Consider the following 13873-nt stretch of genomic DNA (forward strand, 5'->3'; position numbering starts at 1 on the left):
TATGATTTTCTCTTATTTAAATTGATTTTTATTTTATATTTGTAGAAAAGAGTGATCAACGCCTATTTATGTAACGAAATGTGTAATCTGTATTAAGATTAAATCTTAAAAAGAATTAACTTTTGAATCGATAAAGTTATATTATCCGCATCTAGCAGATCTATTAATAAGTGAAATAAATTTTTATGTTTAGAATGTATATATCTAAAAATTTGTAAACTCTTATAAATTTCCATTTATTTCAAATTAGTAAAAGCAAATTCAGCCTTCGTCTACTTCCTAAAGTCTTTATTTTTCATAACACGATGAAAATTGCGTTCGTAAATTATTTAAACTACATGGAAACTTAGATGTCTTCGTACCTTAGGGTCTCCAGAATTCTGAACTCGTCACTGTCTCTCATTCTCCTTCTTCTATTCTCTCCCTTGCTTTCTCTCATGCACCCTCGTAATACGCCTTTCACAGTTAACGCCGCGACGCCCGGTATCGACCGAGGGTGTATACTCTCTCTCTCCGGACTGTTCTGGTCTTCACCACTGCCACCACCACCGCCACCCCATCCCTCTAGTGCACCCTTACATTGCACACGAGCGCTCTCAACCTTCCAGCATCCTCCCTCGCACCTTCATCCCCTCTGCTACTACGCGCCACTACGATAGTACTATTCGATTCATAATAACAAAGAACACGCGATAGCGTACTCGCTCGCAGCTTTAATTCACGACGAAGCAGACGGTGCGGTTCGACGGCCGTTCTATTCCATCAATACAGTCTATCGTTTCACTCTTCGTTTTACATGGGGGAATTTTCATCAATCCGCTATTAATTCGTGTATAGAAATATAGCTTTGATTTCTGTGTCATTCAAATGTAAAGTGAGGTGAGGTATGAACTTAAGAACTCATTCTTAAAACTTTGTACTTATTCTTGAGAACTCTTTTCACAGCTTTTAACTTTTATCGAACTGCTATGCATCCATTTAAAAAAGTTCTTTTGTATGGTATGAATATAAAAGTTTTTTTTATGTTCATACTTGATTTTATTTTACTTATACATACATATACATTTACATGTGTGATATTATAATACCTTAAAATAAAAAAATTATTGCATTTTTTCAATTTTCATTTATTTTTGATATTTTTGATATTATAGCGTAATCAGGATTTTTGAACATACATTTAATATTTTGTGAGAGAAATATTACAAAGAAGAAATTATTACATATACAATTTAAATTAATATGAATATAAATCATTTTAATAGATACTAATTTTTAATTTCAACGACCGACTTATTCAGTCTTCCGTAAACATTTTAGAATCACATACATTAATTTTATCCTCTTCAGATCTATATTTTCATGTTTAATACAATACCTTGAATTAATTCTTCATGAATTCTGTTTACAATTTCACGACTATAAATGGCTACAGGTATATGGAAACAATTTATCAAACGTTCAAGATCTCCTCTTGATTAGAGATCTACATAAACAAATTATATTTTTTGTGTTAATTTTGACTTTCTCTATTTGTCTCGTTTAAACAATTGATGTTTGTAGTCTTTATCTTTATTTGAAAACGCTCGTAAATCATGAGGAGTAATCTCAACTTTGTCGCATAGAAGGCGAGCTATAATCAAGAGTGAGTTATGGCATAATTAGCACATTTCCTGGTTCTAGGTAACGACCACCTTCTCACGACGAGTGTGCACTCACAAGAAGGAACTCAGGTTCGCAGAGGGGGCAATTAGTGCAAAGTGCTGTTCTTTCGAGAGAAGGTTTCCATTGGACTACCTCTATGCCTGAACTTCGAAATTTTGAATTAAAGCTCAATTCCGTTTCCTTAATCTTGTACTATTTTCTTCGTACTTGATGAAAAAACTTTTATATCGGACGTTGTCCAACTTGGAACAATTCCAAAATTTCCAAAGTGAAGACTTTGAACAATTTATTTAATCAGAAGTTACTGTTTTAAACGATGTCTACTTTTTTTGGAAGAAATACAAAAAGATTTTATGTTATAACAATTCTCGTAAAGTTTGGTTTTTAAGCAAAAGGAAAAGTTACAGCACGATCTTTCATATATAATTAGTGAAAGGAAAACAACTTCTTATACACGCACGATATTCATGACATACAATAAGAATTAATCGGCGTGTTTTAGAGTTTTATACAGTTACATCATTTACATTTATATACAATCTCGCCTTCGCAGCCAATCACTCCGATAGTATTGAAACAAATTATTTCGGATTTCTTGCAAGCGCGCTCGATCGGCAAATCAAATGGGGTCGAAATGATTTGTTGGAAGGGAGGGAAGGGTTGATTCGGAATCGAGGTTGTGGCATCGTGTTATTCGGTGGATGGGTTCTTGCTGCCTGCCCGATAAGAACTGACCCAGATTCCCGTCGTATCTTCGGCGTTTCCGTGGACAGAGCACATTGAGGAAGCGCATCTTGCATGCGCAACTCCTCTCGTTCTCTTGAATATGCAATAAGTTTCGCCGATCAAGAACTTTCGACCGTAAGTAGAAGCCCCGGTTGTTCCACTTCAGTAACGTAAAACTGGACGTCAATGGTGTATTGCGGATTGCTGTCGGCCGGTGCGAGCTTTATAATAGTCGAAGCTGCTCCGTTTTATGTGCAGGGCGTGTCCGACGTTTCTCTCTCGTTATAATACATTTCTAATCTCTCTCTATACATATTACATATCTTGCTTTAAGAATGTAACTGAGACTATTTTGCGAAACAAAAGTAACAAAAAATGTACAGTAGTTTTCTTTTGAATAGAGAGAGAAGGAATAAGCACTTCATCATTTTTTGCAAAATTATTATCAATTGTATACATGCGATATTTTTAATATGATATATTGAGATATATTTGTAAAAAACAATACATTTAAAAATAAAATTTGTATGTATTTAAAGAATTTGTATCTTTCAATTTTTTATTTCTTATTATATAACATATAAATTTATATTTATTAATTTCTGTTCTCTCTACAGAAATGAAAAACCTCGATACTCTATAAGAGGGAAAGTTCTTAACTGCTATTGTTCATGCACCATGACGTGCAAAGAAAAAAGAAAAGAATAATAACAAAAGCGTAGCACGCTTAAGCGTAACGCAAGAATTGCACGGCTTTTATTATTGCAAAGCACCGGCCGATGAGCCTCCGAGATTACACTGGGGGATGTTTCACCACCCCCTTTTCTCCCATATTTATGTCGCATCGACTTCCATGCTTTCACGTTTTATCAGCGGAATTACATTTTCCCGGCGCAGCGGTTCAACGCTCGAAATGTGCAAGCTTGCGCCGCTGTTACGTCCAGCCGGTGATTTAATTTGTGATACGAAGTTATTAAAATATATTATTTTAATTATTTTTAACGAGTTATTTTAACAGACAAAGATTCGAGAATGTTAGCAGACAAAAAAATTTTATTCTTCAAAAGCATTTTATTTTAATAAAATTTTCATTTACAGATCATAATTAATTTAATTTATGATAAATATAAATTATTATTTAAGTATATTTATTTCAAATATATGATTGTGCATCAATTACTTTCGAACTTGCAACACAATCAAACTCAGAAGTAATAATAAATCTCACAAATTAAATTTGATTGTTGATTCGAAGAACTATTATTGCAAGAAATGTTACTTTATTCGAGATCGTATAATATTTTTACGAGAAATATCGCACCATTTATCGAGCACTGTTATTTGTTATCAAACGTTTCGTACGTGTATCTTGTGCAGAATAAATCGTGAACCTTACGGTATGTTTGTCGTCGAAAGGACGGTGCTTTTGCAATTTTGCCAATAGGGAAATTCCCTTTTTTCCCCCTCGAGTTCTCCTCGCTTCTCGTAGGAAACTCAATTACCGATCTCGTAGAATTAATCCGCGGCTGCGGCGGGCTGCACTCAAACGAGATCCTCGAGGTCACATCGCTTACAGTGGAAAGAGTAACAGAGCTGATTGGCGTTCGCGCAAATAACTTCGTTAGGAGTTTCGTCACGAGCGCGGTTCACGTGGATTTAGCTCCTGTGGCGTCTATCGAATCAGCCCCGGTATTATCTCTCCTCTTTTTCCAAGTTGATTGTCGAAGAGCTCTAGAAAACGTTAACGCTGCCATGATAACATTTATGTCTGGTGCATATGAAATGGCAACGTTTACTTAAGCGAGAATGCGGATACGATGGTACGAAAAAGGGTGCATGGTTTTAAAAATCAATTTAATATTGTGTGTGATATATATTGGCAAAGTCTATGCAATTTGTATTTCTGAAAATACATGAATATAGATGCACATTTTTTGTTATGAATGAGACCATTTATTGTATTATTCACGTAGGATATTCAGGACATCCCAATCTTAAAAAATACAAATATATAAATGCTATTTATACACATTATTATTAGCGCAAATTATTTTACAATAAAAAAATTTACATTTATCCTTATCTAAAGAATATATTGAATATTATTAATCTTTATTTAATTAAAAATTATCACACAAAAAAGTAATGAAAATTGAGATACAATATCGGAATATCAAAAATACCTCGCGAGTAATATGTAGAGTTAAACGATAAACGATATCTATTATTTTATAATAGGTATTAGTATTAATATTTATTAATGTACATATATCTTTTTTCTATATATTTATAAATTTATTATCAAAAATGTAATAACAATATATTAATTTTATACATATATAGAGTCATAATTTAATTTGGAGAATTATTAGAATGGATGTGCTAATTTAGTATTTTACGTGTTTGAGTAATTTTGATTGAAATTAAACTTGCAATTAATTGTTGCGGACATAGAATGAACGAAACGCGACGAAAAATATTTAACTGCGAACAGGCACAGATGGTAGAAACACAAAACGTAGAACTCTGATAATTAATCTGGATAAAATTAATTGCTTTGCCGTTTTCGATTATGCAGGTTGTGACGCCGCAGAAGTGTGGGGACGTCTACCTGTACGACCTCCCAGCAAGTCGGGGAAGTCCCGCGCCACCCTCCAGACACGAGTCACCCCTCAACTCGACAAACAATGAGCATTCGCACAATACAGGTATGTATTATTCGTCGCAAACTAAACATTTTGCCTATAATATAAAATGATGATAGAGCCATCTCTCTCTCTGTTATAATATTGTACTTATTCATAGTAACTCAGATATTGACTAACTTCATGTCTCTCATTGATAGTTTCTAAAATAGTTAATAGCCACTCATTTTTTAAATTAGGATCGGTTTATAATTTCTATCAATGTGAGATTAATTTTAATCTCGATTTAACGTACCATTAATCTCTCTTTTTCTAATTCAACATTTTTTCGCAATATACATATAATACAAAATACTTCAACTTCGAATATTATTATAGGTTTCAATATATACAGAGAATATTGTAATTTAAAATTATATTAATTTTTTCCTTTATTTTTATAAATATGCATAAAAATATATAATTGTATTTATGTCTATTTTTGAAGCTCTTATTTAGAGCAAATCAAATTTATCATGTGCGTGTACACGAAAAATTAATATTTTATGCAGGAATTATTCCATTTATCATCCACACGTCACTTGTCAGCCCTATCCCTTCTATAACATAGCATATCATAAGCGTCTGTGAAATGGCTTCTCTACCTATTCAGTACTGGGAAGTTAATCCGAGGATTCCTTTAAATCTTGTTAACTTCTACTTGCAGGACGATATACGAGCAACAATGTGCGAAGTTCTATCGACAATGGGGGCGGCGACGTGAACGAGTGTTACGACGTACCACCACGCGCGATCCCGGTGATCCCTTCGCCGGCGAGTAGCCCAAGTCCGGCTCCGTCGTGCTATGATATCCCAAGGCCGCCGACATCCTGCACACCCAACTCAAATTGTTCCGGCGGTTCCGGCATTACACCGCTGGATTGTTACGACGTGCCGCGACCATTGCAACCCCTCACACCCAGCAGCTCGGCCTCCAGCCTCACCAACGACGGCTCCCTCAGCGGATCGAACAGGTACATCCGTTCGCATTTCCACCATGCGTCACGCTGTTCGGGCTCAAGAAATTCCCCGACTATAACATTATGGTAACTCCATTGGTCTTGGAGGTCCAGAAATCCCGAGAATCTCGAAACTTTACGCGTCCGAGAAGTTCCTCACGTGAAATAAATCAGGAACTGAGTTCCAAGAATCCTGCAAAGGATGATTTAAAGAGTATCGCTAGATGCGTCTAAAATGCCTCAGAAATCCAAGATTGCGTCTCTCCTTCCACCACTAGGAAATTTTGGCAATGTCGTCAGCTATAAATTTGAAAAGTTTCCAATCTAAAATTTTGCGTCTCGTTTTCCCGCATGCTTAACGATTCCTGGATTCCAGATCGAGTTTGGCCGCTCCAGATTACGATGTACCCCGACCGCGTCTTCCAGCGTCCTCGTTGCCGTCCCGACACAATACCCCCATACCGAAGACCCCGACACCACCGCCACCATCGCAACAGATTTATGATGTACCAGTTAGCAAGGAGCTTCCATTGGAGTTGGACTCCGCTCTGGAAGGTTTGCAAAGGTTGCAGAGCGAGGCATCCGCTGCGATAGCGAGGCTACTGGGCTTCGTGAGCCCCGGTTGGAGAACACCACAGCGATTAGATGCCACCCTTATGGACCTAAGGCTAGCTGCTCTCAGGCTCAGAACGTCTCTTCACGATCTCGCTGAATTCGCGGAAGGTAAGTAGAATGTAAAGAATTCGATTTAACATCTTGAGCCTTAAATGCAATTGAAGCTATCGTAAAAATTACTTTCGTTATTTTAATAATGAAACAAATATAATCATTTTCTTATCATTCTTTAAGCTTCTTTATACTATAGTGTCTTTAAAAGTTAATTTTTTTGTGTTTTTCGCGTTACTCAACATAAAATTATAAATAAAATTCTGTTTTGATTTTGACACTAATTATATATAATAGATTATTCAAAGTGAGCTTAATATATTTTTATATATTTAGATGTGCAACTCTTTAAATTTATCGTACAATAATCCATTCTATCTTTTGATAAATACTGAAACACAGAATAGCTTTGTTGAAATTTGAAAGACATTGTGTCCTGCGCGTAGGTACGCTGGGTAATGCAGGTAAAGCACCAGATAAGGGCCTGGCCACGAAATTACGGCCGCTAGTGAAGGCACTTCGTGATTCTGACAAGCTCGTACAGGAAGCCGCTACTGAATTGGACACGATGGAATGGGACGCGAGTAAACTCTGTCGTGGCGGTGGTGATACACCGACACCTACTAACGGACCTCCGTCTTCACTACTTCTACCTGTACAATCAGATCCCCTTGATCAGCTGATCGCGTGCGCTCGAGCACTCACGGAAGACGTTCGTCAGGTTGCTAGTTTCATTCAAGTAAGTATCTTTCATAGCCGTTTAGATTTAATATATTTATTACAAAATAACAATTTCCGATTTCACGGAACATGAGTAATCATCATAATATTTCTGAAGAAAAAAAGGGTACATTAATTTAAATCAAACTGATGAATTAATAATAGGAGAATTGGTCTTAAATTTATTTTCTACTATCCATTTACATGTTTTATTGACATATTTTTTGTGTAATTATATATAATTTCGAAAATAAAAAAGGAAATTTAAATAAAGAATCCATTTTTTAATTTCCGATTTCTATTGTAAGAATTAAAATGGAGAAAATGGAAGAGTAAAAGAATATTTAATGCTTATAATTTTTTATTTCAATTTAATAAGAAGATTAATTTTAAACTTTTTTCTATTTTGGGTTTTTAAAATATTAGTTACGTGAATGAAGCTGATGACATTTGAGCAATCAGCCTTTGTTGCTGATAAAGAGGCTCTGTCTGTGCAGGGAAATTCCACGTTGCTCTTCAAGCGGGCGTCGATCATCTCCACGGGCAGCAGCAACAATAGCGGCGCCGGAGAGGATTATGACTACGTAAATCTCGACTCGCGAGAGGTTGTAGCAAAGCAGCGAGAAGAATTGCGAGCCTCGCTGCCGCAGGAGCTTCGCAGTAACTACGATCTGCTGGTGTCCGAGGCGGACAATGCCGCGATTCAGATGCCACCCACGACCCCGACGCCCATGGATCCCAACGACAAGCAATTGTTGGCCTTCTACGTCGCCCAGGTCATCACGCATGGCGCGCACCTGACTCATGCCATCGACGCCTTTCTGCAAACGGTGGAGCATAATCAACCACCCAAGGCGAGTAGAATTGTAACAGTTCTTGTAATACTGGTACCACCCGTCGCGCTTCTTCACGCGAGACACGTAGACCTCGACCGTTGACTGAAATAACGAACGGTGTCATTTTCGTCGCAATAAAAATTGAGATTTGAATTTTTTATGATTGTCCTTTTCTTTGAAGAATACTTTCTTCATAAATTATTTCATACATTGAAACATTTGTTGATCGATGAAACAACGCTTAATATCACTATTGTCATTACTCAATAAGAAAAGTTGAAATTAAGATCTAATGCAATCGTTCTAGAATTTCAGTAAATATTTTCTTTCACTTTTTCATTTGGTTGGAGCATTGTGCTTTTTTATTACGAAACTAAAATATATGTGCATATGGGTCAACAGTCTCGATAAGAATGATAGACTCGTAGATATCGGCACTACTATTGTGTGACAGGGTGCCTTAAGTTAGCTCACGTCAACTGCATGTTTCCATTACTTTTTCACGATGACCTCTTTTCATTCACAAGTGCATTGCACGCAACTGGTATAGCGGTTAAAGATAAGTAGTTAGTAAAGTATACATTGTAAAATCAGGAACAAAACGATAAAATTAAGAAATAATGTTTGAAACCTTAGATTACATTAAAAATATTATAAACAAATAATAAAATATACCTGTCTCAAATATACAAATGTGTAAAATGGAGACGACATTATTAATTGTTATCCCTTTTATTCAAATTTTGTGATTTTTATAAATTTTCTATCAATATTCCATTTGCACAAATTTAACAAACATCATATAAGTGTATTCAAATAATTATTTATTCAAATTATTCATTTTCAAATAGTTTCTGTTTTTTGTTTATTGTTAAGATAAATTATAAGGATTTGTTTGAACCATGATATGAAATTTATAGGTTTTCCTAGCCCATGGCAAGTTTGTCGTGCTGAGTGCGCATCGACTAGTGCACATCGGCGACACGGTGCATCGAAATGTGACACGCAACGATGTACGAACGCGCGTACTACAATGTGCGAACGCTTTGAACGAAGCGCTCGGGCAGACAGTACAGAAGACGAAGCAAGCCGCTCAATTCTTCCCAAGTGTTACCGCGGTTCAGGAGATGGTCGACAGCGTCGTCGATGTCTCGCACCTAGCCAAGGATCTCAAAGTTGCTATGATACACGCCGCTCAACAGCCTTGAGAAGAATTGTCACGATGCGGTCGTGAAACCACAAGTTCCTTCAATTGAGACGCGGTCCACGATAGATTCTTCCTCATTAACGGAGAAATTTTGAGACTGCAGAAGATTCAAACGCGTAACGCATTTTTTAATTTATCTCGCGATTAGAATTGATACCGATCGCGTTGATAATTTGAGGACAACGCTTGAGGGATCATGTCGAGTCTATTCTCTGTATTTTTTCTTTCTTCGTCGAGATTTTAAACGATTTTAAACGTTGCTAAAAATCTTCAGCACGTTGATAAAATAGAACATTTTTTCTTATACGAAAGTGGATCAAAAGTATCTCAGGAATTTCTCATGGTCTTTCAAGCGTTATCTAGGAGAAAAATTATTGGTGGCTGACTTTTGAGATTCAGCCACTTACAAATAGAAATATCGTACTGAATAAGCCTGTTATTTTTTTTTTAACGAGCACTAGTGCAAAAGAATTTCACTTCGAATCCTAATAGTACTTTCGATATTAAATGGCGAAATAATCAAACTGATTCATATACGTTTCACGAAAGTGAAAACATGTCCGGATATCTGCACTTTAGTGCATTTCATGCAGCTATTATCCTATTTCATTATAAAAAAAATCCGTGGCCTAAAATAGGAACCTGCTACTGCCAAAGCTCCGGTATATAGATCGTAAGAAACGAAGAAAACCACAACCCTGGAACGAGTGTCTTTGTAATGTACTCGAGAATAATATAAGCATTGTAATCTTTCATAGAAAATATATGTAGCCATTCAATTAGACGTTCAGGTAGACGTGTGATGTGAAATGGAGTGTAACAAGGCCAATAGGCTTTCTGAACCTAGCAAAGCAATTCCGAAATGGCTTTTACGAATTTGTGACCTGGTAAGCACCGTTTGTCTTGCCATGTCGTAAAGTCCATTTCGGATATACGCCCCACGACGTATGCAGCTAAACGTGTTAGTAGTTTTATAGGTGTATGGTATACAATAGAACATTATATATATATATACACACGCGACTAGACAAGTTGTATTCATATCTCTCTTTCAGAAAACCGGTTTCACCGATGTCAGTTAACTATAATTTTATTTTCGCGAACTCCTTATTCTTTTCAAAGAATTAAAATAAAAAGGAATAACTTAAATTGCATTTACAGTTGACTGATATTATTGAAACCGATGATTAGCTATTTCAAGTGTTAGTAAAGAATCGCCGCAGCTTTTACTTAAGGGTAAAAGACCGATATGAATACCAATGTGTCGACTTGAGAAACAATCGTGTTTCTGTTTTTGTAATTATATCAAAAAATTGACACCAAGAAAATTTAACGCAAATTCCTCTGCGGTATCTTTTTGAGATATCCCGTGAAGGTGAATTATTACTTATTGCGGACAGTTTTTTTGGAAGACAATTTTTGACGAATTTTATACAAAGCTTTTACCGCCGGGTTACGACTTTTTCGGGTGCCCAGGCCTTTTTACCAGGCTCTTCCATAACAATGAATTAGTCACGTGCGCACATTGTCAACCGCAATCAGCGCCGGATCGAATTTGTTAACGCGCAAAAATTTCCACGGCAACTACGCATACTCGCGAATCTTTTTGCACAACGAGACCAATAACGCCTTTTTGATAAAACAAACGAACGGATGTTTTTATTAGATCTATAGCAGGTCCTGTGACAGATTAACAATGCAAATGTTTAAAGAATATCGCATTCAGAATTTTCGTTTTATCTCCTAGATCATTTTTTGCATTTCTATACCTTTCAAGTGAATCAATCATGAAATTTTAATATCTAATAATTGAAACTCTCTGTTTTTTATATTAAAACGGATCTTAAAGATTAAGGCTTAAACCGAAAGCTAAACTGAATAATACCATGTGAAGATCTGAAAAGATAAGTTAGATTATCTTCAAGCTCATGTCTGTTAAAGCCAAAAATATGTATACGATCCAACTGCTAATTTGCAACGCATTTGTTCTAATAGCATTCTCCACGTGCGAAAGTGTACTTAAAAATAGCTCACTGATTATAGCATTCGCTCAACGTATGCGAAACCATCCAACTTTGTATTTATTAGAATTTTACCGCACCTCGATTAAATAACGGAGATATAATTGTGATTGTGAATGCGATTACGCATGTTATTAGCCGTGTATTAAAATGTGACCGGCTGTTTCGTTGCAGCTTTAATGATAACAAGCATTTATAAGAATTACCATTTATCTGGAGAGAGATTTTATCTCTTCTTCGAATTCTTTTTTTTTTATCTTATTTTGATTGATTAATGTGATTTACTGTTACGTATAACAGAGATGAACCGATCCTTTCAGGACGATTTATAACATTTATCTTATATTGTATTTTTTTAGAGATTAAATATTCAAGCATATCGCGCATGGAGAAACGTTTATATGTACATGAACCTCGTTTATGAGACTTGTATTATAATTTATTGAGGGAGTGTTTTTGTAATATATTATATTATAATATACATATGTAAGGCAGTTTTATATATATACATATATATATAGATAGATAGAAATAACTTGTATATTTAGAGAAGTTTATATGATAGTCGAATCGATAGGTGCTTATTCGCGTTGAATCACCGTATTCAGATGTCATGTTATAGCATTTAAGTGAAATGGTTTCTTTTTATTGTAAAATCCTGACGAACGACGTTATAGACATTATCTCTCTCTCTCTCTCTCTCTCTCTCTCTCTCTCTCTCTCTCGCGCACATTAACTTGTCTTTCCCTAAATTTCCCTTTTATACTCGGATGATCTTTTCGCGGTTGTTGTATATCATCTTCGCAGTCACTCGTGAATGTATACATAACGGTATTACTGTAAACTTACGAGCTACTTATCCGAGGGCAGCTATTCCAAGATCAGAGAAAAAGTTCGAAACAAAAGCTCTTGATGTAACACGCGTGATGTCTTTAAAGAAACGTCTACACAAAAATTGTTTATCTCTTAATATGACGCTTTAATCATGTTTTCGGTATAATCACGCTTGGACGAATCCTGCGTTTTATTATTCAAGACTCCTTCATGCTGTTCGTAAACTCGAGATACGTTACGAACTAAATAATTATGTTACTTTAAGGACATCTTATTTGTACATAGATATATTTATACATATTATATATATATATATATATACATAATATAATTATTCCTATTACAGAAATGGAGTATGTATACACACAAGCATAATCTGAGATGCATTAGTGGAGTAAACTTATTTGAATATCGTGCAATGTCAAAAATAATTTTTAAGCCAAAATACACTGAAAATGACAAAGTATTTGAAGAAGGAAATATCTATCGAAATAAATATAAATCCGACGTTAAAGTGTAAGTAGGAACTGTATAAATTGAGCCCATTTCAGTGCTGTAAAATATTATTTTTTTCTACCATACTTTTTAACAACACGCTTGACAACGCCCTGAACGATTAATTTTGTATAGCGGCGTGTTACATGTGGATTACAGTTTCAGTCCTTCAATAAAGTTGTAATGAAAAAAATCACGATTAATTAGATTGCCCAGAATCCTTTATTTCTTATATATTTATAAGTCTTAATTACATTGCGTAAACTGAAAAACAGCCCCAAAAGTCCAATCTTACTCCATTGTGCAAACTTTAACAACCTTAATCCTCCAGTCGCATATAAAATATTTTTACTAGGTTTATTTATACCAAGTCAAACTTTGATGAGTAGAATCAATCCGGTTCCGTCAGCAACTGTGATGAATGGACTAAGAGTGATCGCCACAGCATCTACCTAAATGCGTATGAACATTGCCTTCCTTGTGCGCTCTATCTCTAAGAGCCTTTTCGTGATGGAAGCTGGTGAGATCTCGTTTCATAGCATAAGCATCTTCACCGTCCGCATAATATTTTGGTTCTACTTCCGATACCTCAAACTGTAAGCTGCTTGTGTACAAATTGAGAGCTGCACGATTACTTCTGCGCACATGCAATGAAACATATTTTGCTCCGAAGCACTCCACCATCGCTCGAGAGGCCTGGTTCATTAATTTTTGCGCGATACCTAGTCTTCTATGAGAGCGCTTTACAGCAAGACTGGTAATATGCCCGTGGGGATTGTCCTCGCAATCTTCTTCCATCTTGGCAAGCACATATCCTACTATTCTTCCTTTTTCGTCCTCTGCTACGTAACTGAGTTGCGGCCAAGACAGAGCATGGTATAGATAGTATTTCATCTGATAATTTTCAGGCAAGCATTGCAAATTACAATGCTGTATATTCAGCAGATCTTCTGTAGTAGCACAACGTATATTTACAGACATTTTAGTTGGATATATATTCTGTCACGAGGTATCCAAGATTAATTTTACTTTATGCAAATCCGTTGCGTTGGTATTATCA

The 13873-nt window shown here is 35.8% G+C and overlaps 2 protein-coding genes across 2 annotated transcripts in view; one reads left to right on the forward strand and one right to left on the reverse strand.

The window, feature by feature from the left end:
- Positions 1–9488, forward strand: part of p130CAS (Serine_rich_CAS and FAT-like_CAS_C domain-containing protein p130CAS) — a 63371-nt gene extending 53883 nt beyond the window's left edge. The window contains exons 4-9 of the mRNA XM_018547951.1: positions 4970–5099; positions 5743–6049; positions 6411–6757; positions 7147–7439; positions 7918–8274; positions 9177–9488. Of these exons, the coding sequence (XP_018403453.1) occupies positions 4970–5099; positions 5743–6049; positions 6411–6757; positions 7147–7439; positions 7918–8274; positions 9177–9464 (1722 nt within the window). The 3' untranslated portion in view covers positions 9465–9488. The remainder of the gene's footprint in view (positions 1–4969; positions 5100–5742; positions 6050–6410; positions 6758–7146; positions 7440–7917; positions 8275–9176) is intronic.
- Positions 9489–13027: 3539 nt separating this feature from the next.
- On the reverse strand, positions 13028–13873 carry vnc (GNAT family N-acetyltransferase vnc). Its single transcript, XM_018547903.1, has one exon. It carries the CDS (start codon positions 13792–13794, stop codon positions 13240–13242), a length of 555 nt encoding a protein of 184 aa, XP_018403405.1. The 5' UTR covers positions 13795–13873; the 3' UTR covers positions 13028–13239.

This window comes from Cyphomyrmex costatus, unplaced genomic scaffold, assembly GCF_001594065.2.
Source record: "Cyphomyrmex costatus isolate MS0001 unplaced genomic scaffold, Ccosl1.0 scaffold69, whole genome shotgun sequence".
NCBI lineage: Eukaryota > Metazoa > Arthropoda > Insecta > Hymenoptera > Formicidae > Cyphomyrmex > Cyphomyrmex costatus.

Bases quoted from the DNA above. Each gene is read 5' to 3' on its own strand.
- vnc (XM_018547903.1), bottom strand. From the start codon at position 13,794: ATGTCTGTAAATATACGTTGTGCTACTACAGAAGATCTGCTGAATATA.